Source organism: Dipodomys spectabilis, unplaced genomic scaffold (assembly GCF_019054845.1).
Source record: "Dipodomys spectabilis isolate Male_0828 unplaced genomic scaffold, ASM1905484v1 ptg000054l, whole genome shotgun sequence".
NCBI lineage: Eukaryota > Metazoa > Chordata > Mammalia > Rodentia > Heteromyidae > Dipodomys > Dipodomys spectabilis.
The window spans coordinates 1,855,691-1,881,379 of NW_024870731.1; the positions used below are offsets into that span (position 1 = coordinate 1,855,691).

Sequence of the window (25,689 nt, forward strand, 5' to 3'; positions counted from 1 at the left end):
AGGAAACCCACTTTCTCCAAGTCATACAGGCTAATTATTTGGAAGACCTGAAATTTGCATTCAAATCTACTTGCCTTGCCCATCCCCACACTGGCTTCCACAGGTACACAACATCCTCTTAAAATAACATACTAGCAAGATACAGGGTAGTGCCATCCTAGAGGTATTATGTGCATCAGTGTCTTTACTTCTTGAAAGTTACTGCTGTTAAATGCCCATTTCAGACAGCAGGCAACTAAGTTTCAGAGGCCTCCAGAATGTGTCTGAGATCACTCAGCTAGGACTGAACTCATAGCTATTCACAGCAAGACTTGGGTTCTTCACCACAGAGCGTTAGTTTCCTAAGCCAGGTGAAAACCTGGAAGGAAACTTGAGTATACAGGCAGAAGAGGCTAGAAGTATTCCTTCAAAATGCAAGCCCTACCCCTCTCAGCATCTTAGGGAGTTCCAGCCAGATGCACAGGTGTCCAGTTCAATTGACCCCACCAGTTATGGCCCTCTGCTAAGGGCACATCTGGGGACTAGTGGGTGGCACCCAGCATCTGGAGGACTCACTGGATGGCCTTCTCTCCATTTTGATATTGCTGCTTTCCCCTTATCCATTCCCCAGGCTGACAAACACTATCTGCATGTTACTTTAGTAATGAACGGTCCAACCCAAGTAGAAGTTCCTTGAGGAAAGAAAGCACGTCTTTTCTTGTTGCTTTTGAACATGGTAAATAGCTGGGTGCTGGTGGCTCATGCTTGTAATCCTAGCTACTCAGGAGACTGAGATCTGAGGATTGCAGTTTGAAGCCAGACTGGGCAGGAAAGTTTGTGAGACTCTTATCTCTAATAAACCATTGAAAAACCCTAAAAGTGGAGCTGTGGCTCAAAGTGGTGGTGCTGGCCTTGAGCAAAACTGGTGCAGGGACAGTACCCAGCCTCTGAATTCAAAGCCCACAACTGACTAAAAAACAACCAAACACAAAAAGACAGGAGGGATTATCAAAAGTTAGATCTCAATACATAGTCAATGACAACTAACGAGCATTAAGGCTCATATTCCTATTTTAGTTGTTGAACTCTTCCTCAGCTTGTATCTATCATGCTATGGAGTTTCTAACAAAGGATCTATTTATAATTAAGTGCCCTGCTAAAGAAGAGGGCAAGAGAAACCAACCTACTCTACCATCATCTGCTCACTTTGGATCTGTATCTGTGGTTGTACAGGGTTAAAGGGGCTGGGAAGGTGGCTCAGTGGTAGAGCGCTTGCCTTGCATGCATGAGGCCCTGGGTTCGATGCCTCAGCACCACATAAGCAAAAAAAAAAAAAAGCTGGAAGTGGCACTGTGGCTCAAGTGGTAGAGCGCTAGCCTTGAGCTGAAGAGCTGAGGGACAGGGCCCAGGCCCAGAGTTCAGGCCCCACAACCAGACCCTCTCCCCCTCCCCTCCCCCCAAAAAAAGTTTTTGGATGATGAGGATCAAGATGCACCTATGGCTAAGTTGCTTCATTACTAGAGCACATATACTTCCTGTTTCAGAGTCATTCTTGGAACAACTACAAAACTACACTCATTTTTTTTTTCATTCTACCTGGCAGGAACAAATGTGAAGCTTGCCAGTATTCTTGGAATATCTTTTGTGAAAAATAACAATTTCCAGGGCCAATTTGGATTCCTAGGAAAGTTGAGAGTGTGTTTCCTATAAAGAGCAGTTACCTTGGAGCAGACCCTTGATGGGATGACCAGCCAGAGATTCTACTCAGCTCATCCACATCCAAATAGATGCTGCTGTGGCTCTTGAAGACCCTTCCAGTGCTTTCTCTGTGGGAGACCTTTGCCCATTTAATATTGCCATTTCATTTAAAAAATGCCACTTGATAGACAAGGAAAGGATTAATTCAGTTCAAGGGCTACTCAGCTTACAAGTGGCCAAGTGGTGATTCGAACTCAGCTTGCTAGGTCTAACCCCCAAATTCAAGTTGAAATGTAATCTTGCCTGGTTTCCCTACCAGAAGAGGAAAAGGAAGAGGATAAGTTAAGTTAGTTCAGCTAGAACTTTGAAACTGTCTTTGAAGCTTCAAAAAGAAAAAAGGGAAAAAATATATGTTCTCAGGACAGAAATCTAGTTTTTAAATATGACTAACTAACATGTATTCTAGAATTATTTTGTGACATATTAAAGCCACTTTTTACTTAAAAGTTTTAATATCTGAAGTCTGGTTCCTATGCTTAATGTTCAGATTTCAAGTTGAGTCTGCAAATGACTGAGACTCAAACTTGGGAAGTTGAGTTCCAAACCTAGAGGGGTCCTCCAAACATGTCTAACATAGTTTCTAATTTCTAGAGATTGCTCTGACAAAAAAATATTTTTGCTCTATGTATGGCTCACATAAGCTATTTTGCACTGAATGCTTCCAGAAATTGTTTTAAGCAAACATATTGTAAAAATATATCATATTATCACTGTAAATGAAAAATCACTACCATCTTACCGTAAACAGAAACTAACTTAAAAAAAAAATGAACCTTGGGCTGGGCACCAGTGGTTCACAACTATAGTTACTTAGGAGGCTAAGATCTGAGGATTGTAGCTTAAAGCCAGTCTTGTCAGGAAAGCCCATGGGACTCTTATCTCCACTTAACTATCAAAAAGGCTGGAAATGGAATTGTAGTTCAAGTAGTGGAGTGTTATCTTTGAGTGCAAAAGCTCAAGGACAGCACCTGGGCCCTGAGTTCAAGTCCCAGGACACACACACACACACACACACACACACACACACACACAAGTCCCAGGACACACACACACACACACACACACACACACACACACACACAGAACCCTGTTATACTCTTGATACTCTTGCCTGCCTGAAGCTCCCAAGCCTTGAGGTCTACACACCTTGTTACAAAGAAAATTAGCAACTGTTAGAGCGGCATCGAAGCCACACCAGCTCCGAACTGAAACCTGGCATAAGACAACTACAAAGGGAGAGATTGAAGATCATGTGGGGTCTTGTCTCTATCATTTGAGCTACCACTTTCTGGGAACACAGTGATCTAATGCAGTTCTCTCATTCAGAAAAGAAGATGGAGGTCCTGAGAAGTTTTTGTGCCCTATCCCCAGCGAGTGGGGAGCTCTTGTAAGAACTAGCTTAGAAACAGATGCCACATTTAGTACATCTCTGAAGCAGGCTCCTGGTACTTTGATGTTGATACTAGAACCAAGCTCTGTCTCCCAGTCCCTTAGGGTCTAGGCAGGAAACATTCAGACATCAAAAAACAAGGTCTATTTTTTCTAATACTCCCTCCTTCAAAGTTCTCAGATAAGTCATCATCCAACAACGGAGGTGGTGGATGCTTCACCCTGTCTCTGTGGTTACACTTAAGTGGTTACTGCTTAAGTTTTTCCCCTCTTCTAGCATTTTATTTCCCATTTCATAATGGTTTCTAAGCCCTTCTGTAAGAGCATACCCAGAAGCACCCATGAAATCACCAACCAGAAAATAGGATGGCCCACCAGGTCTGTGAAAATGAATCAACACCAATAGCCCAAACACAGAAGGATTTTGATGGTCCACATATTCCTCCCCATTAGGTGAAGTCAAAAACTAAGAACTGATGGGTGTAGGTTAGTGGTAAAGTATGCGCTCAGCGTGCAGGAGGCCTCAGGTTCAATCTCCACCACTGCACTGCAAAGATTTGCCTGGGGCCACTCTTCAGAAGCCTGTATCACTTGGGAATTATGAAATGTTAGTGTGTCCGTGTGAGTAACATTTGAGAAGGGAGCATGGGCTCAGGCCCAAAAGCATCCACAGAATGGCCTTGGTCCCCTTGGCCATCAGCTTCCATCTCTTTCCTTGATTTGGTTTACTCCCACTTTTTCTCCTATGGTTACTTCTTCCAGAAATACCTCTAAATGAAGTAATTGGTGGCAAGTGCTAAGTATTTACCATCACGCACACACACACACACACACACACACACACACACACACACACACACACACACACACACACACCCCTAAATGCCATGACCATGACATGGATTCTCAGTTTTATATAACTCAATCAAGTTCCTAACTTCTATTAGTATGCATGAACTGTTACATTTCACCTGTTCATCATTTCTTCTGTACCATTACATTCACAGAGCTCAGGAAGATGTTATGTTAACCTATATGTACGGGAACTGGGGGTCTGCCCATTCTCTGTGGATTACACTTAATAGGACATCCATCAAATGTACAGTAAGGCCTTTCCCCTCCAAGCGGCCCTTCCAGAGAACAGGCCACCAGGCACAAAGGTGAAATCACTTGATGCAGTATTCTGACTAATTCTAAGAGGGTTCACTTTGAAAACCCTCCAAACAGGCAGTGTTGCTTATAGCTGCTCAGGAACATGGTGGCAGGCCACCTGGTCAAGGCTGAGCAGAGAGAACCATCATTTTGTCCTGTTTCCTAACCTCTCTGAATGTTTTTTCAGTTGACAAATGAGATAATCCCTGCCTAATCTCCCTCTTTCAGCTGGTGCAAGATTCAAAGGAGATGACCCAAGTGACATCCTGAACACAGGATGCCAATGTTAGGAATTTAGTGAGCTTTGTGAAAAAAAGGAGAGGATGCTCCAATTGCACACATGCTTCGCACATCTGCATGTGAATAGATTTAAACTGGTTCCATAGCATATATAATTACACTCAACATTTTTTGACACTAGGGTAATGATTGCAAACATGGCACTAGGAACAATTCCCTTTTCCCCTACTATTGGACTGAGGTTGTTGGATTTTCTGGCTATTGTGAGCAAGTAGGAAAGGATGCTAGACTGGAATCAGATGATTGGATTTAAGTTCCAGCTATACCATTCCTAGCTGTATGTTCCTGGGCAAATCATTGAAACTCTCTGATCCTTGGTATCTTCATCTTTGGAAGGGTAATTAGACTTAGGTGAGTCAAAGAATATAAAAGTACTATGAAACATATTGTTTTAAAATATACAAGTAAAAAATAAAAATTATTTTTAAAATTGTCATTGTGAAAAGGTCTGGAAACATTTTCTCTTGCAAGAGCTAAATAGAATACAAAACTGGAGGTACGGCTCAAGTGGTAGAGTGCTTGCCTAACAAGTTCATGAACCTGAGAAGAAACCCCCATAATGCAAAAAGAAAAAAAAAAAACTAGATACCAGTAATCTGTTACTTGGGAGTTTGAGATATGGAGGATCACTGTTTGAGGCTAGCTCATGTAAAAAAGCCTGTCAGACTCCATCTCCAAAATAACCGGCAAAAAGCAGTACTGACACACCAGCTGAACAAGCAGAGAAGTCAAAGCCAAGCAAGGATGAGGACCTGAGTTCAAGCTCCAGTATTAGCAAGAAACATTTTAAATACATATAAATATATCTATAAATAAAAATAAAGAAAAAGCTATATTACCAGGTCCAAGTATTTTAACTTTTTTTGTCTTTCCATTTTTGAGACAGGGTCTCATTATGAAGCCCAGGTCAGCCTCAAACTTTTGATCCTGTCTCAGACTCTTGAGTGCAGGGATTATGGGTCAGTGTCACAATACTGTGTGACATTTTTAGTCTTTTAACATATACCATTACTGCATTTTCAGCATCAAGTTTTAAATCAATAAAAATAGTTGCAACATCAGTCAGGTATGAACAGCAACTAATTTTTTTGTCAGTAAATAGTTTAGTTTATTTAGAGAATCTAGGCCCAGGTAACATTTAAATTTGCCCCTGTTGTACTATGAGGAGTCTAAAACAATACCCAGTGCCAAAGTAACAAATTTAATTTCTTTTTTAGAAAATGTTGTGATGGAACAGCAACTATTTTCATTTCTATAATTCTTATTCAACTCAACATATCAAATAATCTTTATTTTCATAGATTCTTGTATATTAGTATCCTTTGCTCTTTTATCCACAGAGGTCTTGGGGTATTCTTTTACACCTATATAATACATATTATACACATATACAACATATATATACACACATATGTATACATACATGTATATACATATATGTATGCATACATACATGCATATGACAAAGATGCTAATCTTCTGTGTGTACTGGGGCTTGAGTTTAGGACATTGTGTTCTCTTTGTCTTTTTTTTCTCAAGGCTGGTGCTTTACTACTTGGGCCATACCTCCACTTTTAGCTTTTCTGACTGGGCTGGCTTTGAGCCATGATCTTCAGATCTCAGTCTCCTGAGTAGCTAAGATTTTAAATGTGAATCATCAGTAACCAGCCAAAGGTACTAATCTTCAGTATGCCAGCTTTATTTCAATGCCTTTGGTTACATCTCTTGTCTAAGGAAGCATATTAAACATGAAAGACATTGTATCTGGTGACAGATTACCATGCTGTGCTTCCATGCACAATGAAGAAATCAAGAAGAAATAAGCAAGAAGAAGGATCTAGAACAGTTACTGCATTTGGGGAAATGAGAGGAGCCAGGAACATCTAGCCAGGAGAAGGAATGCACGGGAATGGGGGGGGTGGGGGGGGTGGATGGAATGTGTACAAGGAGATAGAGTGCGAGAGATGGAGCAAGAGAAGGAAATGTTCACACATCCCAGGGGATGTGTGTGGCTGTAGGATAAACAGTTTCAGAAAGCAATGTTACAATTAAGAAGGGTATTTGCAGGGTCCATCCTGAACAAAGGTGGTATACATCACTTTGGGTTATTTGTTTTCTATCCAGGAGGTGTTAATAGGGATTGGGTGGCTCCAACACTTGGAGAACTGGGCTGCATGTTCTCCACAGAGCTCTCCCGCTGCAAGGTACTCTGATGCAATGATCCTGTCATTTCCTAGAGGCTAGATGAGTTCTTTTCACAACTGGAAGAAGTAGGCTGCTTTTCTACTCCTTTCCTCCCCATCTTAAAAGCCAGAAAGAAAAGGGGAAAAAAATAGAGCCCAATGAATTTACCATTTAAGTTTCTGTTTCAGCTCCGGAAAACTGAAGTTTACTAATAATCAGAGTTGCCTTCTTAAAAGAAGACATCATGGTGCAAACAAAGAAGCCAGCACAAGTATTTCTAGGCTTAAAAAGTAACATTACTGCTGTGTTCTGGTGGCTCACGCCAATCCGCCTAGTTATTCAGGAGGCTGAGATCTAAGGATCCAGGTTCAAAGCCAGCCCAGGCTGAAAAGTCTGAGATACCTGTCTCCCAATTAATCATCAATAAGCAGAAAGAAGAGCTGTAGTTCAAGTGATGAGTGCTAGCCTTGGGGCTGGGAAGGTGGCTCAGTGGTAGAGTGCTTGCCTCGCATGAATGAGGCCCTGGGTTCAATTCCTCAGCACCACATAAACAGAAAAAGATGGAAGCGGCGCTGTGGCTCAAGTGGTAGAGTGCTAGCCTTCAGCAGAAGACCTGAGGGACAGTGCCCAGGCTCAGAGTTCAGGCCCCATGACCGACAAAAAACAAACAAACAAAAACCAAAAAAAAAGTGCTAGCCTTAAGCATAAGAGAAAGCCAAGTAAGATTGAGAGGCCCTGAGTTCAAGCCCAACACCAGCACACACATAAAAATGACAATAAAAACCACATACTTTTTCAGCTAGGCAAAAGTACACAACCTTTCCTGACAAACCTGTGACAGTCTCTATTAAGATATTGTCAATTTATTTTAAACACACACACGCACACACACACACACACACACACACATTAGAAACCACTAGTCCTTAATCCTGACAGCACATGAGTGACACAGAATAAATGGCAACAAAACTGCAAAACTTCATTTCATGTGTGACCTTAACCCATTACCAACACTGATAAATTATGCAGGGCAACATACATTACAAGGAAGCCTTCCAGAAACACACACACACAAAATCCATTAATAACAATTACATTTCTATAAGCTTTGCAAAATTAGGTTGTGATCAGTAATTTATTTTCATTCAGTAGTATGAAAACAGTGGCACTCATCCAGGATTTTTATAGGCAATCACAAGGTGTCTTTTTAAAAAATGATGCAATTTGCAAATACCCAGATGGTAGCTGGGCCCTCCAGTTACTGGTTTACGCAGAAGGCTGGTGGTTCATGTAGATAAGCAAAATGACTAACAGAAGAACTCACAGTGTCACCACCATGAAGCTGAGCATGCGGAATTCTGCCAAAGACCAGCTTCTTGGTCTTGAGAAAAACAAAACAGAAATTATGAAAACCTCAAATGGGGAGGGTGTAAACCTCATCCCTATAGGTCACAGCCAGACTTGAAGTAGACTGCCAGAAGCACTGTCTAGTGGTGGTGCCTCCCATCCTGATACTCAACAAAGAATGAGCCTTCAACTGTCAGGCAATTTGCTGGGGCAGGCAGGTTCATCCTGAATATGGGATGTGGTAAGGAGACTAGTGATTTAGTCATTCAGAGGCAATGTGATGTGTGGTTGGGAAAATACAGACTTCATGGTTGGAATGGGTTGTGAGTTATTACTTTTCCACCCAGTAGCTCAGCCATCCTGGGAAGCCACTACTCTGCTGGAAGCCTCAGTTTCTACTTCTACAAAAGAGAAGAATAACATATAGGAACCTCACAGGATTGCTGTGGTCATGATTAAAATAAAACACTTACAGTTAAATCTCCAATGCACTGTTCTGTGTACCACAGCATCAGGAAATCAAGATGACAATCGGGTTTCTTAACACGACTTTTCAGATCATTTGTAAGATGTAGAGGTCTTGCTGGGCGGTGGTGGCTCACACCTGTAATCCTAGCTACTCAAGAGGCTGAGATCTAAGGATTGAGGTTCAAAGCCAGCTGGGGCAGAAAAGTCTGTGAGACTTTCATCTCTAACCAGTAAAAAAAAAAAAAAAAAAAAGTTGGAAGTGGAGGTATGGCTCAAGTAGTAGTCAGCTTGAAGTGCTACCTTGAGCAAAAAAAGCTAAGAGCCTAAGATTGAGTCTGATTCCCAGTAGCAGTGTGGGTGTGTGCATGCACACACACACACACACACACACACACACACACAATGCAAGGGTCTTGATAATATTTATTAAGGACTATGACTCAGACACTATGTTAAACACTGTACACATATGTGTTATTTCACTTTACCTTCACTAAGATCCTTGAAGTAAGATTATTATTTCCAACATGAGTGTTTTTTTGGGGGGGAGGGGGAAGTTGTCCAGAAGTATTTTCAGCAAAACTTTCCGACTCAGTGAAGTTTTTATTAAGAATTTCTTTGAAAATGATAGAACTCATTGGCCCATAGGCACATTGGAAAATATATCTCTTTCCAGCTGTACTGTAGTGTCCTACAGGCAGGCCTGTTTATATATTCATAGTTACTTTAAAAAAATAGAAGTTATTTACTGTGAAAAAGGAAACTGAGTCTTGAAGAGGCATCATGGCTTTTCCAGGGTCACAGTAGCAGGTGGTAGAGATGGCTTTGCGACCTAGACAATCTTATTCCAGAGTTGATATCCTGAACAGTCATAAGTGCATCATGCATGTGTAAAGTCAATGTATTTTCTTCTCACAAACCCAACCCTAATTTGTGTGCAGCCATGAGCTCTATGATCTCCAGGATACTTTTCCACCTAGAATAATGGCCCAGTGACCATAATCAAATCCAACTGGCAATTGATAGCCCATTCCCTAACTCTGCATCTCTCGACCCAGAAAGATCTCTGCAGTCACATGATTCATAAGGCCTGTTCATTTAGTCCCCCAAAGAAATCCTAGGAAGCTTACTGCAGTTACTCCCTATAGATTGGCAATTCATTACTGTATGGTGCAGATTCCAAAAAAATAAAAGTAGAGATTACTGGAAGCCAGTAACTCCTTCTCTCTCTAGCTGGCATTCAAGAAGTACAGCTCAAGGAGGATGTGATTTTCCAATGCATGTGTTCACTGATGAGGCATATATCACATCTGGAACACCAAGTTCACCCTACCCTGTAGCACAGGCTTCAATGGCACCTTCTCAGTTATGCATTCAAGATCATATATTTAAATTTTGTTTCATACCTTGCTTTTAAGTCTTCTATGTAAACAAATATAATTTGAAACAGTTTTGCTACTCCAAAAAAAATATTATAGGGAGCGAGGGAATGAGAAAGAAGGAATAGCTGATACTAAGCAAAAGGAAAGAAATATACATATCACCTGATTTGTAAAAAAAATAGTTTTATAGTTAAAGGTCATAGAGTTCGTAAGCTGTGTAGATTATGATGATGATGACTCGCATTGTGAAGATTAAAAGGTGTTTGTGACTTAAAAAATAAAGAAAAAAAGGAAAATATATATTTAGAATATAAGTTTTAAATGTCTGTTTTGTATCCCTCTTCTCTTTTTTCCCATTGAAGTAAATACCCTTAAATATTACAAGGGCCACTAGTATTGAATGCTGGACTAAATCCACCAGGAAATCTGGCCCTAGATCTTGGCTCAAGCTGATTTTCTTTGTGTATTTCGGCAAGTTCCCTCCCTTTGGTGGTGTTTTTCATAAAGCAGAAAGAATAATGCACATAGGTCTCAAGGGTGACACTAGACATAGCATTAGAGAAGAAGAAGTCTCTTATTTGAAGGTCACGTTATTATTCCCAGGGTCAGGTTAAACATACTGGCTGAGTTAAAACCAGAATCTACACCTTAGAGTACAGGGTGATACTGAACTCTTCATATATTCATATATAAATGTTGTCTACATGCTGCAACTTTTTTTTTTTCCAGTTGTGGGGCTTGAACTCTGGGCCTGGGCCCTGTCCATGAGCTCTTCAGCTCAAGGTTAATGCTCTACCACTTGAGCCACAGAGCCACTCCCAGTTTTCTGGTGGCTTATTGGAGATAACAGACTTTTCTGCCCTGTTGGCTTTGGCAGTCCTCAGATATCAGCATTCTGAGTAGCTAGGATTACAGGTGTGAGCCACCTATGCCTGGCATGCTACAACTTTTTATAATCACAGGGAGTCAAAGACAATGGCTACATATACCACCAACCAAATCAGAATTGATCCATCCACACATAAGATGGTAACTCTTATAGCTGAATGAATTGCTCATCAAGTTGTTATTATAGCCTTAGAAATGACAGAAGTGCCTATTGGATTTTCATGAAAACTCTTCAAAGCTTCTCTCCAGGCTCTAGCTTCCTTAACCATGGTGTCTGCTCAGCTGAGACTTCTTTAAAAAAAAAGCAAACTTCACCATGGGGAAAATAGTGATTCTTAACTCTAATGAATGATGTTAACAGTTTCTCTTTTAGGGAACTGATCGGGTATTATAGCAACTCATTTGTCTACAGTAAGCAAGTGTCCCTCTGGGTATGAAAAATGAGCAACCGATAATATGAAAACATAAGCTGAGCAAAGCTATATTAATGATTAAAAGAAGTAAACTGGACAATGTTCACATCATACTGAGTTTCTCTGTGAAAATCCACAGCTAAATACTAAGCTCCTTAGATTTCATGGTTAATGATTAGAGCCAGAAGGATCTAGCTAGTTACAGGTATTACTATTAAACATATGAGATCCAACCCATACATCCATGTCCTAAGAAACATCAGATTATGAAGCAGCATTGGATTAATAGACAAGAAATATCACATACACACTGTGTAATCCACATAAAATATTTTCAAAAGTATAAGATACTTCCTTTAAAGAAAATAAAGATAACATTTAAACATCTTTTTTTTTTTTGCTTTCACTGGGAACTAACACCAAAACAAACAAAAAAGGAAGTATTTAAATTAAATTCCTAGTAGGACTTTTATGATTTGCTTTTAAGAGAAAAAAAACTGCATGATTTTTACTCAAGTGGATGGCATTGAATGAACATTATTGCCTTCTCACTGTTCACTTTTCCCAGCATACTAGTCCTGGGGGACCCATGCTACAAGGACCTTGTTGGCACTATCCTGCCTCTGCCACATTGGAAGGAACAGCCACTGCACATCTGGGGGCAGGTACTCTGAAAGATACTGCAAGTATCTTTGAAGGTCAAAGCCCTGTTATTCTGCAAAAGTCTGTGAATGAACCTTGTTTTCTTCTTCTTCTGATACTGATTCTCCTTTCTACAAAGAGAGCTGTCAATCTTTTATTTTCTGGGGAATTCCTAGTCAATGTGCATAAAGAATGATATAATCATGTTTTTCAAAAGGCATATAAGTGAATGCTGTTTTTGTTTAAACATCTACAAATACTGCTGACACCTACTGGTAGAAAATATATTTTAGTTAAAGGCTTACCAAAAAACTAGGCCTGCAAAGGTTGTTGGTTGCCTTTTGTGCTCACAACAAAACCAGGAAACTTCCCCTGAAATGCATTTAGGTTTCTTTTCCCAACTCTGCCTCTCTCTATTATCAGAAGGGAGTTTATACTGAATTAATGAAGCCAAGAGATGTCTCTACCTCAAAATGTACAAAGCATATTTTACTATGATTGAAAACCTCAATGATGTACCTGAATAATATTTAACCACTACTGCCAAAACACATCCAATGCCCATCCGTACTCTCACACCAGGACATCCTCACAAAAATGGAAAAGGAGCCGTATCTTATCTTCTGGGTCTAGCTACTAAGGAGAAAATTAATAATTGGCTCTTGAGGATTATGTTTCAGAACACTTGAGATCTACACATGTATATACACTTGAGAACAAGGAAAGATTAAAATAGCTGAGTTCACATATGCTCTTAGATAAGCTATTCAAAAATACAGGATCCAGTAAGAGCAAAAAAAGGACTGGTAGACCCCAGAGCTAGTCTCATTATCCATTTCTTTGCCAGCTTCTACTTGCTCACTAAATTGGCTGTGCTTTTCTTCCTTCCAGACAGAAGGAGTTTGAAGGGGTACTATTACTCCTCCATTCATTAAAATATGGAAGTTTCCATAGAGAAGTCATGATGTCCATTCTGAGACTGATCAACCTGAATTCTATGCAGGTACCAGTTGGTGAAAACTTAAATACAAATCTAAATGCCACTAGAAACCACTACACTCCCAACAGCCACTGGGAACAAAATCTCTATGTGAAAATATTCAACTGAACTTAAGTGTTGAGCAGAGAAGTGTTGAGGAGAGAAGTTAGTTTGCACTCAACTGAGTCTACCAGAAACTGACTGGACTCCTGTCAGCTTGGTAGAAGCAATGAATCTCTGTGTATACATACACACTCTTTCAGGTACACATATGACCAGCAGTGATGAGCTAGGTCCTGTGGGTTCCACCATAGCTTGGACCTAACAAAGCTGTGATGTAGTGAAATCCAACGAAGCCTTCTCCACCAACGGAACCCAATCTACCTTTAAGGGCAGTGGGATTTGCCAGAGAAGTAACATCCAGGAAGAAAAGGTCAACTGAGCACTAACTGCTCCGGAGGCCTTCACCATACCCTCAAGGCACAGGAAAGTTCCCTTAAGGGGAAATACTTTTATCATTTCCAAAGCAGCTTCCTACCCACTGGAGTTTAATTCTCCCATCTGGGAGACACTCAAATGATACTTAGCTCCAACCCTGGAGGTAAGTGACCCCTCCCTCCCACACAGACTAGCCACAGGTGACATGGATAATAAGTGCTTGTCCTGTCTTTACTGCCAAATAGCTGCCAGGCCAAGTCTGGCAGGTGAGCTATCTGCACTGGCCCCCAATGACCTCCTTCTGACCCCCCAAGAGGAAAGACTTGCTTAAATGGTTAGCTCTTCCTGATATCTGCAGAGGGAAGTCCTGGCTTATGGTCTAGGCAGCAGGTTCACCTTCAGCCAGCCCCCTCCCCCCCGCCCCTCCCGCTAGACTGGCTTGTGCAGGAGAGGAAGGAACCAGCAATCAGGCACTGCTCCCGGCCCCGCAGCACAGGGACAGGGACAGGGACAAGGACAGGGGAGGCAGCCCGTGCTCAACCCACAGACAAGGGAGAGGAAACCGAGAGTCCGGGTCAGGGACGACGAAGGGCACACACTGAGGGGAGGGGGGAAGAGAGAAAGCCATCAGCACCCGGAGTGAGCGGGGAAGAGAGCGACCCGGGACCCAGAGGGCTCCAGGAGCTTGCGGGGTGTAGCAAAGGACCGGCCGGCCGGGGAGTCCGGAGAGACCGGGTGGGGGGCGCCCTACCTCGGCGTCCTTGGTCACGCCGCTGCCCAGGGGGACCTCCAGACTGCAGTTGGCCCTCTTGACTGTGAGGTAGAAGGGGTAATCCTTGGCCACCATGGCGGCTGCCGGGCCTGCCCTTTGGGATGTCACCGCTGATCCCAGGCGACCACAAAACTCCCAAGTGAAAGGGGATCCCAGCTCCACGGTGCCGGGCTGCGGCCAGGCGAGTCTGACTCAGCCAGCCAGCTTCACGCCAGGCGGCCCGACGGGGGCGGGGCCGGGGCGGGCCGCTCGTAGCCCCGCCCACTAGGCGGGTTGGAAACGCCCCCGGGCGAATACGGGCCGGGCCGGGTCGCCCCCTGCGCCCGACGCCTCTCCTCATTCTTCCCCCGTGGAAGAGACGGCGGGCACCAAGGGGGACGCGGCGCAAGCCACGGCAGGAACACCAGCTCAAAGGCGCTTTGCCTCAGTTCCAGGTCAGACTACAGGCACTTAAAACAAAAAATGATTGGAGTAATAGTCCAAAGAGTAAAATGCACCTATTGTAAGTGTGCAATCGCGGAGTTCTGACACACACCTTCGTAGACACCTCCACAATCCCCCCACCCCACCCCTGCAGTGCCTAGCTCTAGTTCCTCACCCTGCACCCTCTCCAGAATACAAGGCGGAGGGTAAGAGGCAGCCTGACACGAAGAAGGGCAACCAGAAGGGTCTGTTTCCAGTCCACAGCTGTGCAGCCATGGCCCTGCCCTGCCACACCTTTTGGGATCTTTCCTAGAGAACCATGGACCAAGGGAGAGGTGCTTGCAGCAGCCCCTGTCTGGATAGTAAACAAAAACAAACAACAACAAAAAAACCACAACGCAGTGGGAATAGCCGTCCATAGGGTGAGCTTACATAAACTTTCCTCCTTAGGAATGCCACTCAGCTATGGGTGTGGTGTTGCAAGATGTCCCATGTGTTGAACTTGGTTTAAAAATAGTTGCAGTAGGCTGGGGTAAGGGGGGGGGGCCCTCGGTAATAGAGCATGCTAATAGTGGTGAAGCCCTGGGTTCAATTCCCAGTGCCAAAGAGGGTGGTGAACAGGGAGGTCCTGAGTGGTGGCCCAGACCTATAATCTAAGGTACTTTGGGGACAGAGATTAGGAGTGTTATGATTCATGGCTTGTAGGGGCACAAAGTAAGATCTCTATCTCAATCAAGAAGACAGACATAGTGCTTCATGCTGTAATCCTAACTAGACAGGAAGAATAAAATATAAGGACCACAGTCCAGGCTAGCTCCTAACAAAACCCAAGACTATAACTGGCACAGACCCACCCTCTCAACTAGGACCCTCTGACCATCTAGCCAGCTCAGGAATGAGCTCTGATCCCTAGTGAAACTTGATTGCTGGGCCTTGATCTTCAGTTGAAAAATATATTTACAGCTCTCGATGAGGAGAAGAGTCACCCAGCAAAGTCCCTCAGTCATGAGTCTGGCTGATTACTGCAGTATCCCCAGGACCATAAATCCTAAGAAATCTCAAGTTTTACTACAATTATAAAGAAAAGCCATATTGAATGATATGGATATATATTTTGTTATCCATATAGATTTCCTTTTGTTGTTGTTGGTGGTGGTCGTGGGGGCTGAACTCTGAGCCTGGGCACTGTCCTTCAGCTCTTCAACTCAAGGCTAGCGCTCTACCACTTGAGCCACAGCACCACTTCCGGCTTTTTCTGCTTATATGGTGCTGAGGTATCGAGCCCAGGGCCTCATGCATGCAAGGCAAGTACTGTACTATTGAGCCACCTTCCCAGTCCTACATTTTCTTTTAAAACATGCTTTTTCTGCCTTCTAACCTAATATATACACAGCAACCTAAGGCTTTTCCACTATACATACAGGCAGAGACAATACACACACACACACACACACACACACACACACACACACAGAATGCTAATGATCTGAAGCTATTTGATCTGAAGTCTGCAAAAGGCATAAGCTCCAAAATGACTATGAAAACATGGGAATATGGAATCCCCTAAGGTGATCTGGTTCTTCTAAGCTTCTGCTAGCCTGATTCATGCCCCTAAATAGGATTCTGGTATTCAAGTACCTATATTTTGATGGGGAAAAAAAAAACAACTTGTAAACTCAAGTTGGCAACTTTGGGTACATATAAGCTTCAAGACCAGATATGATGGTTCACACATGTAATCTCAGCTGCTCAGGAGGTAGAGATTTGGATGACTGTGGTTTGAGACCAACCTGGGCAAAATAGTCTCAAATAGCCAGGTGTGGTAGGTCACACCTTTAATCTCAGCTATATAGGAAGTATAGGCATGAGGCCCAAGTATGAAGTTGGCCTGGGTAAAAATGTGAGACTATATCTGAAAAATAATTTAACTGAGAAAAAAAATAAAGGCTTGGAGGTGTGGCTTCAATAGTAGAGTGTCTGCCTAACAAGCGTGAGATCTTAAGTTCAAATCCCAATACTGTTCCCCTTCCCCCAGTATTTTTCATTGGTATTTTTGACCACATGCAATATTCACCTTATTCCCTTACTTCAGAAACCCTCCCTTGTGTAATGCACTGTTCCATTAAGTGCTCTGGGATCTGCCTGGGATTCTAAGCAGGGTGTGTATGTCCAAAGCCTGTCAGAAAACAGGCTGCTTAGAGTACAGTTCTCAAGTACACTCCCGTGGGAAGTGTCTCAGTTGAGAGCAGCTGGTCCAGCCCTGCAGTGCTGCCAGGCAGGCAGCCTGAGGAGGGAGGCCCGCACTGCACTCTTCATCCTGCCTGCATGTTGTGTTTATGGGCTTAGGAACAAGACTGCCTTAACAGGCTGCTCCACTCAAAGCAACAGCACAAAGTTCCTTTCAGAACTTGCCTTCAGCACAAGCAGTTTTAATCCTATAAAGCGCCTCACAGTCGGATAGGGTTCCCCACAAGCCAAGAGCCTAGAGACTGGAATAAAAGAGCCTGTTCTGCATTTCCAGGACGGGTGCCAAGTGCAGGGCTGTGTTCTTGCCTGTGCTGGGAGGGATATTTGTGCTGCTGGTGGAGGGTGGGCCTCCACACCCACGTCCACCACTGGTGGTTAGACCCTTTTAGACTAGCTAAAGGCCAGGAGCCCACCTACTGAGCCCACAACACCTCAAATTCTAGTGCTGTGCCCAACAAATCTGGCATGATGACCCATCACAACTTTATCAGTGCCACACTTCTTATCAGATTTAGGTTGCTTTTTTTCCGAAACATTCATTAGTTCATTTGTTTTCCCATCCATCCATCCATCCATCCATCCATCCATCCATCCATCCATCCATCCATCCATCCACCCACCCATGTATCCATCATATTCTGAGAGCTTCCTGCAGGTCAGATGTATGATTGCCTTTCTCTCACCCCTCCTCTTTACCCATTCCAGGGCCTACATACCAGGCACATCTGCTCAAGGAATAGGATCCATTTTAAGACATGGTCTTTGAGCTGTGACCTCTGATGTACATTTGCAGAGGAAGCTTAAGTGACAGTAGCTGGTGCCTGGGCTTCTCTGGTATCTGGACCATTGCTTCTACCTGCTAATTTCACATGGTCTTGTAGGTAACATGCTGGGCACAACCATGTTCCACTTCTCCTGTCATCTTGCCATTTAGGAGCATTTCCAGTGAATAATAAAGCTCTTCCTTTCTGCGACTTCAGTCTTGATGAGGAGCGAGAGGAGGGAGAAGCCTGAAGTTCTGGCAGAGAGAATCCTGAGAGATCAGGACTGGGGTTTATTGCTAGCCATGTATAAATGGTACCAGAGGTGCCCTGATCACACCTAAAACTATACATTGTTATTCATCTCCTCTACCTGGTATATAATAAGCTCTTAGCTAGATTTATGAAAATGCAGACTTGAATCTTACATTCTCCTAAAGAGCTTGTTTTCTGAAAGTCTGAAAAACCGGTTAAGTGATAAAAAAAAAAAATCTTTTTCCTGATTGAGCTAATCCTCCAGATTACTAGTTGTAAAGCAAAAAAAACCTAATAAAAATTAGCTATGGAAATTAGTTTGCTGTGATATACCCCACACTTGTGAGTTTCTTACCCTCTAGTTCCCTGTATCATTTGTTCACAGCCAGGGCTGATTCTGTCCCCTGGGGACATTTGGCAATGTCCAGATACCTTCCTGATGGCCTGGGGAAGATGCTAGGGTCCCACTGGTATCCAGAGAGTGAGCAGAGCCAAGGGATATGGGTAAATAGTTAAAATGCCCAGGCTAACTGTCCCCAGATCCATCATTCCAGCAGTGTTCCTCTTAAGAAGCTTCACATTAGAGAGTGAAGCTGAAAGACATATCAGAGCCAAGAAATCTGTTGGCTTTGACCTCTGAGATCTTTTCCCCTTAGACCTTGATTAGTGTCAGATGTCAGCTTAAGCTAAGCAGAGCAAAGCAACTGAGCACAAAGAAGACCACTGCTTCCACAGTGCCCAAGCATGCCTCTCAGCTATACAACAGATCTCAGGAAACACAAAAAGGATAAAAGAATAAAGAGAAATCTAGGAGCAAGAAGGCTTGGTGAAACAGAAAAGTTTCTCAAGCTGCTTCAGAAACAAAAATGCACTTAAAACAAACCAACCAGTGGAAGCGAGGAACCAGGGGCTCAAGCCTAGCTACTTGGAGGCTGTGATCTGAGCATCAGGGGTTGAAGCCAGCAACATTCCCAACACTCTTATCTCCAATTAACCAGCAAAAAGTCAGAAGTGAAAGTGTGACTTAGTGGGCAGAGTGTCCAGCCTTGAGCAAAAAAGCCAAGTGAAAATATGAGGTTACGAGTTCAAGGCCTAGTACTGGAAGAAGAAAGAAGGATGAAGAAAAGTCCAGTGAAAATTAGTTTTAATGAAATATAGTTAAATAAAACTAGAGATGGGGAAAGTAATTTTTCAAATTGGACTCTTTGCCATCATATTCAGTTGTTTTAGAGAGAAAAAAAATGCAAACTCTGATCAAAAGCCCCAAAGGTTCCAGTACTTCTTGATCTGAAGCATTTGCAGCTATGTAGCAGGTGTGCCAAATCCAGTATCAATTAAGATTTTACATTAAGACTCTATACCATATGCAATTTGAATGTAGCCACTGGCAGGTTTATTTAGCTTAAAAAATAAGTGAGCCCTTAGGAAAATTTCTGTTTAGTATTAAAGAGTTTTGTTTTTTTTTTGGGTCCGGTTGTGGGGCCTGAACTCTGGGCCTGGGCGCTGTCCCTCAGCAATTCAGCTCAAGGCTAGCGCTCTACCACTTGAGCCACAGTGCCACTTCCGGCTTTTTTCTTTTTGCTTATGTGGTGCTGAGGAATCGAACCCAGGGTCTCAGGCATGCAAGGCAAGTGCTCTACCACTGAGCCACCTTCCCAGCCCCTTAAAGAATTTTTGACCTGACACATAGGATAAATTTGTTTAAAAGTTACATATTAGGAGACCAAGAATTCAATAAATTTGCTCTATTCCAAAGTTACTTATTCTCCTCAGCCGATAGCTAAAGTATACATCTCTGGAGGATTATATATCTATATTATGTGGAGGAATTAGTATCTGAAATGCTAAGGCTGGCTTTAGACAAAGGTGTTTTCCATGTCCTATAAAATCAGCAAAGTGCTGTATTTTATTCCACCTAAGATGTCACTGACTGTATAATATCTGTTATTATTTAATATGTCTTTAATCCTGGAAGTTGGAGATCAGGAGAATTGTGGTTTGAAGCCAGTCTCTACAAACAGCTAGCAAGATTTCATCTTAATCAATAGCTGGTACAGTGGTGCCTGCCTGACATTTCAGCTAAGCTTGAGGCAGAATGATTGAGTTTTGGCCAGTCCAGGCAAAAAAGTTTGCAAGATACCAATTTAATAGAAAAGGCTGAGCATGGTGATTCATATTTGTAATCCTAAACTATGATAGGATAACAATCCAAGATGAATGGAAAAAAAGACCCTATCATAAAAATAACCAGAGCAAAAAAGGGCTCTTAAGCAGGCCTATCAAGACAAAACCTTGAGTTCAAACCCCAGGACTGTCAAAAAAGAAATTATATTGTCAAATGATTTATATCATGCAAACACTTGTAAGATACATGGTAGTTTTAGAGAAGTTAAAATGTGAGAGGAAACTGATGTTGGTGCTCATGCCTATGATCCTATTCATGAGGCTGAGATGTAAGGATCGCGGTTCAAAGCCAGCCCGGGCAGGAAAGTCTCCAATTAGCCACCAGAAAACCAGAAGTGGCATTGTGGCAAAAAGTGGTAGAGTTTTAGTTCTGAGCAAAAAAAACTCAAAGACAGTGGCCAGGCCTCAAGTTCAAGCCCCACGAACCAAAGGGGGGAAAAGTGAGAGGAGAATAAGGGAAGGAATGAGTAGGGAAGGGATGGGTAAGAATATTGAAAGGAATAACATTGATCAAGACATATTATATTCATAAACTGCTCTGTTAAAAGGCAACTCATTTGAAAAATACTTAAAGATAGTAAAAATAAAATTGTGAGAAGAAATCTGAATAGCAATGCCCATATGAGCGCAGGCCTCCATGTGAGAACTTGCAGGAGTATAGGGGGGCATTTCCACAGACTGTTTGTAGCAAAGTCAACTGAGGAACTTATGAATTGTCCCTGGGCCCCATGTGGTGTCTACTGGATTGGCAACTTTGGAAGCAGAAATTTGTATTTTCATGAACACCCCGAAAGGACATTGCTATAAATTGAATTAACAGCATGTTACTATGAACTAGAATTACCTGGAATCTCCCACAAACCCTGCTCCCCTTGTTCCCACCCTTCCTATCAGAAATGTAGTCATTGACCTTTAGGCCAAGTGGGCCCAGAGGTAATTAGCCCAATGGTCATAGCAGTAAAGTGGGCTGGGCACAAGTAACAAAGCATTTGCCCACCAATATGCTGGGTTCCATCCCTAGCACCACAGAAGCAAAATTCAGACTGGGAACTGCTTATTTGTTCATGGAAGGGCAGGTTCTCCACATCTGGATGTATCAGGAGCATAATGAAAACTGCCATCTAAGCCACCCACCAGGAGACATGTTCTGGTGCTAGGGATGTGATTTACAATCTGGCATCCAGGGCTCCAATTAAGAACCTGCTTATCTTCATCGCCAAGGGGTATAAGTGCTTTACAGTTTTTAAGAAATTAGCAGTGGAGAATGAAAGGAGAGTACTTGGCTTGAGATGTTTACCTGAGAAAAGGCCTGAGGCCTGGGAGGTGGGGGAGGGGAGGAGGTTGCTCCCCAACAGGCCTTAATTACAGAATGAGTCAAACCAGCAGAACCAGGCTGAGGGACTCTTGGCTATGTGTCATTTGGTGAGAACTGAAGCCCGCTGTGTGCTACAGGGCAGCCAGTGGCCCATTGGCTGAAGGGATCCAGATGAGTTCTACAGAGCTGATGGGGACAGGCAAGTGTACTCACTGAGAACTCTGGTTAATGAAGTGGGAGCCAAATTATGGAAACTTCTGTTTTACTCCCCGGACCCCTCTCACATCCAAGTTCAGGCTTAGCAAAGAGTTTTCACCTGTCCACAATTCTGACCTGACCCAACAGGAGGATGAACTGAAGCCTGACTGTCCATTTATCATTGCCCTATTACTTGGTTCTTCAACTCTTGTGGTTTAGCCTAGTTAATTTCTCTCCACCAGGTCGTCTGTGTTCCCCAAAGCAGAGGGCTACCTGCGTTGTGTCCCCACAGCACGGAGTACCTCTTTCCCCACTCATCCTGCCCACATCGACTGTCTGGTCTACCTCAGCCCTTAAGGGGACAAGGACCTCATCCGGCTTGCTCATCTCTATAGATCTAGCCCCTGTGGTTGGGGTGGCACCTGTCAACAATGGGTCCCTATTTGTTGAGATGAAGATTACACTGAAAGGGCTGATCAGAGCAGATGGAGGAGGAACAGAGCATTGTTACTGTCTCTGAGACAGGACCACAAAGCCACATGCAGATGACCACTGAGGGTGGCTGGAAATTTGGAAGGATACACATATGTACTTAATGTTTATATTACTTGAAGGCTCCAAAACTCATGGCAAACACTTTGAGAGATGGCTTCTACAGCTGAGGCTGTGGGGACCCCTCAGATGTTGTAAGAGTTAGCATTTCCCTCAGCTTTGTATCCACCCATAGTAAGGAATAGTGATTCCTCAATGAGGTGAACTTGCCAAGGAAGACTGAGACTTGAGGCCCAGGAATGTCAAATTATCACTTTCCAAAGATATCCTGCAACATGCCCATCTGTCCTCTCCTCTTCCCTTCATTTTCCTTCTGTGAGAGAGGGAGAGAGGGAGAGAGAGAGAGAGAGAGAGAGAATGGAGAAAGGGAGGGAGGGAGGGAGGGAGGGAGGGAGGGAGAGAGAGAACACACCTGTGTTCTGAAGGCTGACGCTCTACCACTTGAGCCACACCTCCACTTCTGGCTTCTTGCTTAATTGGAGACGAGAATCTCAGATTTGTCTGCCTAGGCTGGCTTTGAATCTCAACCTCAGACCTTAGTTTACTGAGTAGCTAGGTCTACAAGTGTGAGCCACCAATACCTGGTACCATCTTAGGTCTTTGATTCCACATTAAGCTTTCAATTTTTTTTTTCAACTTTTCATGCTCATACTAGTGTTCTATACAGTGAATCTGTGTTCTCCTGAGGGGCTAGCTTCTTTTTGGGGTGGGGGAGGAAGAGCTGCCCCCCCCTTTTTTGGTACCAGTAGTAGGGCTTGAACTCAGGGCATGGGGGCCATCCCTTAGCTTTTTTTACTCAGGGCTAGTACTCTACCACTTGAGTCACAGCTTCACTTCCTGCTTTTTGGTGGTTATCTGGAGCTAAATCTCAAAGACTTTCCTGCCCAGGCTAGCTTCAAACAGCGATCCTCAGCTCTCAGTCTCCTGAGGAGCTAGAATTACAGGCATAAGCCAGCAGCTTCCTCCTTCCTTAATCCTTCCTCTCTCTCTCTCCCTACACCCCCCCCCCCCCTCGTTGAGATAGGGGCTTCACTATATTGACCAGACTGGTGTTGAAATCTTAGGCTCACGTGGTCCTCCAGCCTCAGTATCCCAAGAAACTAGCTAGCTTGTTTTCATCTCAGTCTTCGAAGAGGTGCCTTGAGAGCCCCCTCTGGCTTCAAGACAGTACATGGTGAGCCAAACTCATCTGTCAGTGAGTGGGAGGAGAGCGGGAAGGAGGCAGGAGAATTAAAATTGTAAAACCGACCTCATGTGGCTTGCTTCTTGAACTTTAATAACCCTGAGCTGCCTGCAGGCTGAGAAAACCCAAATGTGATGGCAGGTATAAGAATTGCTTTGGTGCCAGGAAAATGCAGTAAGACATAACTTTTACAAGGTAGGCAATGAATAAATGCCCTACAGGAACAAAACAGGCTCTTAACATCTCCAGAGTTGCCAGCCAGATGCCTGAAATGTTGGCTTAAGTGCATTCACAACATTCACCTGACAACAATTCCACTTGAAGGTGGAACCATCTTCCACTAGAAACAATGGCCAGAGAGATGGGGTTTTATGATTCAGGGGATTTGTATTTTCATTGCTACAACAAGACCCATTTTAATGCAAGCTGAAGAGTTTCCACAGGGTAAGCATGTTTTCTAGAATTTTTTAAAAGGACTAACATTCAACAGACTACCTCCGTTACTGAAAGAACTATCTTTCGCTCCTGGTTGGGGAGGGATCTATTACTGTCCTGTGGTATTATCGAAAAGATCTGAAATGACAACTCATTTGGATTCTGTTCTTATGAAATGGTTTGGGGTGTCTTACTACATTTTACTCCCGCAAGTGTTAAAGGAAGTGCCTGTCATCAAAATTCAAAAATAAATATAAAAATAATGCTAGCAGAGCTAAAAATCCCAAGGGGATCAGCATTTTGCTTCAGTTTCCTGTTCATAAAACTTTATAAAAACAATCCACCAATTTAAAAAGTCCACAACAACATGTCATATTCTTTTCATACATGTCTGCCTCATGTCCCTTTGCAATGAGGTGCTCTAGCTTTTCTTTAATGATGGGCTCCATACGCCATACTCCTTTCTTCCTGTGGTCCCTGTCCCATTGCTCTTACTCCTGAATTCACTACAGTCTCTACCTTAGGAGCTAAGCAGACATGGCAACTTTCTCCTTCTATCTGTCCAGAAGAGTCCAACCATCCATCCCAGCTGGAAGTGGGAATAATTCAGGTTTCCTTCCCCCAAGTTAATTTCCACTTCTTGAGGAATTTTCTTTTTCTGTGCCAGCCCTGGGGCTTGAACTCAGGGCCTGGGCCTATAGCTTTTTTTGCTCAAGGTTAGCATTCTACCACTTGAGCCATAGTTCCACTTCCAGATTTTTGGTGGTTAAGAGTCTCACAGACTTTCCTGTCCAGACTGGCTTTGAGCCATGATCCTCTCAGCTCTCAGCCTCCTGAGTAGCTAGAATTACAGTTGTGAATCACCAGAGCCAGGCCTGAAGAAACTTTTAATAAAGAAGTTTATATTACAAAATCACCAAGTAAAGGCAAAACCCACAGTCTGTTCTAGCATACTGAAAAATAAGATATATGCATTGCTTGTGACACTAATATTTAAAGAACAAGAAATTTTCCTCCTAACCTGGCTCTTTAGCAAAACTGTTTTTGTTGGTTTGTTTTATTTAGCAGTGCTGGGTATTAAACCTAGGACCTTGTATGCTCATGGCAAGTATTCTACCCCTGAGCTACACACCCCAGCCCTGTAGTAAAATTTTCTGTGTGGAATAGTCAACATACGACCTTCCGGTTCCTGGTAAAGTGAGGAAGAACATAAGCTTATGAGTGAGAAGCCTAGATTCAATACCAAGCTTTCATTGGCTGGGTGTATGGCTTTGGATCACTTGCCTAGTGGTCCAAACCTTAGTGATAACAAACATCAGTATAATCACCAACCAGATACTGGTGGCTCACACTTGTTATCCTAGCTACTTAGGTTGAAATCTGAGGATCAAAAAGTTCGAAGACAGCTCAGGCAGAAAAGCCTGACATTCTTTTTTTTTTTTTTTTGTCAGTCGTGGGGCTTGAACTCTGGGCCTGGGCGCTGTCCCTCAGCTCTTCAGCTCAAGGCGAGCGCTCTACCACTTGAGCTACAGCGCCACTTCCGGTTTTCTGGTGGTTTATTGGAGATAGGAGTCTCATGGTCTCTCCTGCCCCGGCTGGCTTTGAACCGCAATCCTCAGATCTCAGCCTCCTGAGTAGCTAGTATTAAAGGCGTGAGCCACCAGCGCCCGGCAAGTCTGACATTCTTATCTCTAGCCAAAAGCTGGAAGTGGAGCTGTGGCTTAAGTGGCAGAGTGTCAATCTTGAGCAACAAAGCCAAGAGAGAGCACGAGGTCCCGAGTTTCAGCTCCAGTACTGGTGTGCATGCATGTGCTCCCACCCCAACTTGTCTGTAAAATGAGCATATGAAAGCTTCAGGGCTTAAACAAAAGTTAAAAAAAACTCACAAAAACACGTGGATAATTTAATGATCTAATACATAGAAATCCTAGCGTTATGTATATAGTAAAGAGATTCATTTTGCTATTAAAATGAATTGGAGGGGGGTGGATTTAGAGACTTTTCCATCATCAATGCTTTCAAAGGGATTAATTCTTTACTTT

General features: G+C 43.2%; 1 protein-coding gene across 3 annotated transcripts in view; it reads right to left on the bottom strand.

The window, feature by feature from the left end:
- Window positions 1-25,689, bottom strand: part of Arhgef3 (Rho guanine nucleotide exchange factor 3) — a 353,091-nt gene that overhangs the window by 64,914 nt on the left and 262,488 nt on the right. The window contains exon 1 of one of the 3 annotated variants that reach the window (XM_042679975.1): window positions 14,074-14,278. The exons of the other annotated variants lie outside the window; for them this stretch is intronic. Coding sequence (XP_042535909.1) covers window positions 14,074-14,169 — 96 coding nt within the window. The 5' untranslated portion in view covers window positions 14,170-14,278. Of the gene's footprint in view, window positions 1-14,073; window positions 14,279-25,689 lie in introns of those variants that run through there. 3 annotated transcript variants of the gene reach the window in all.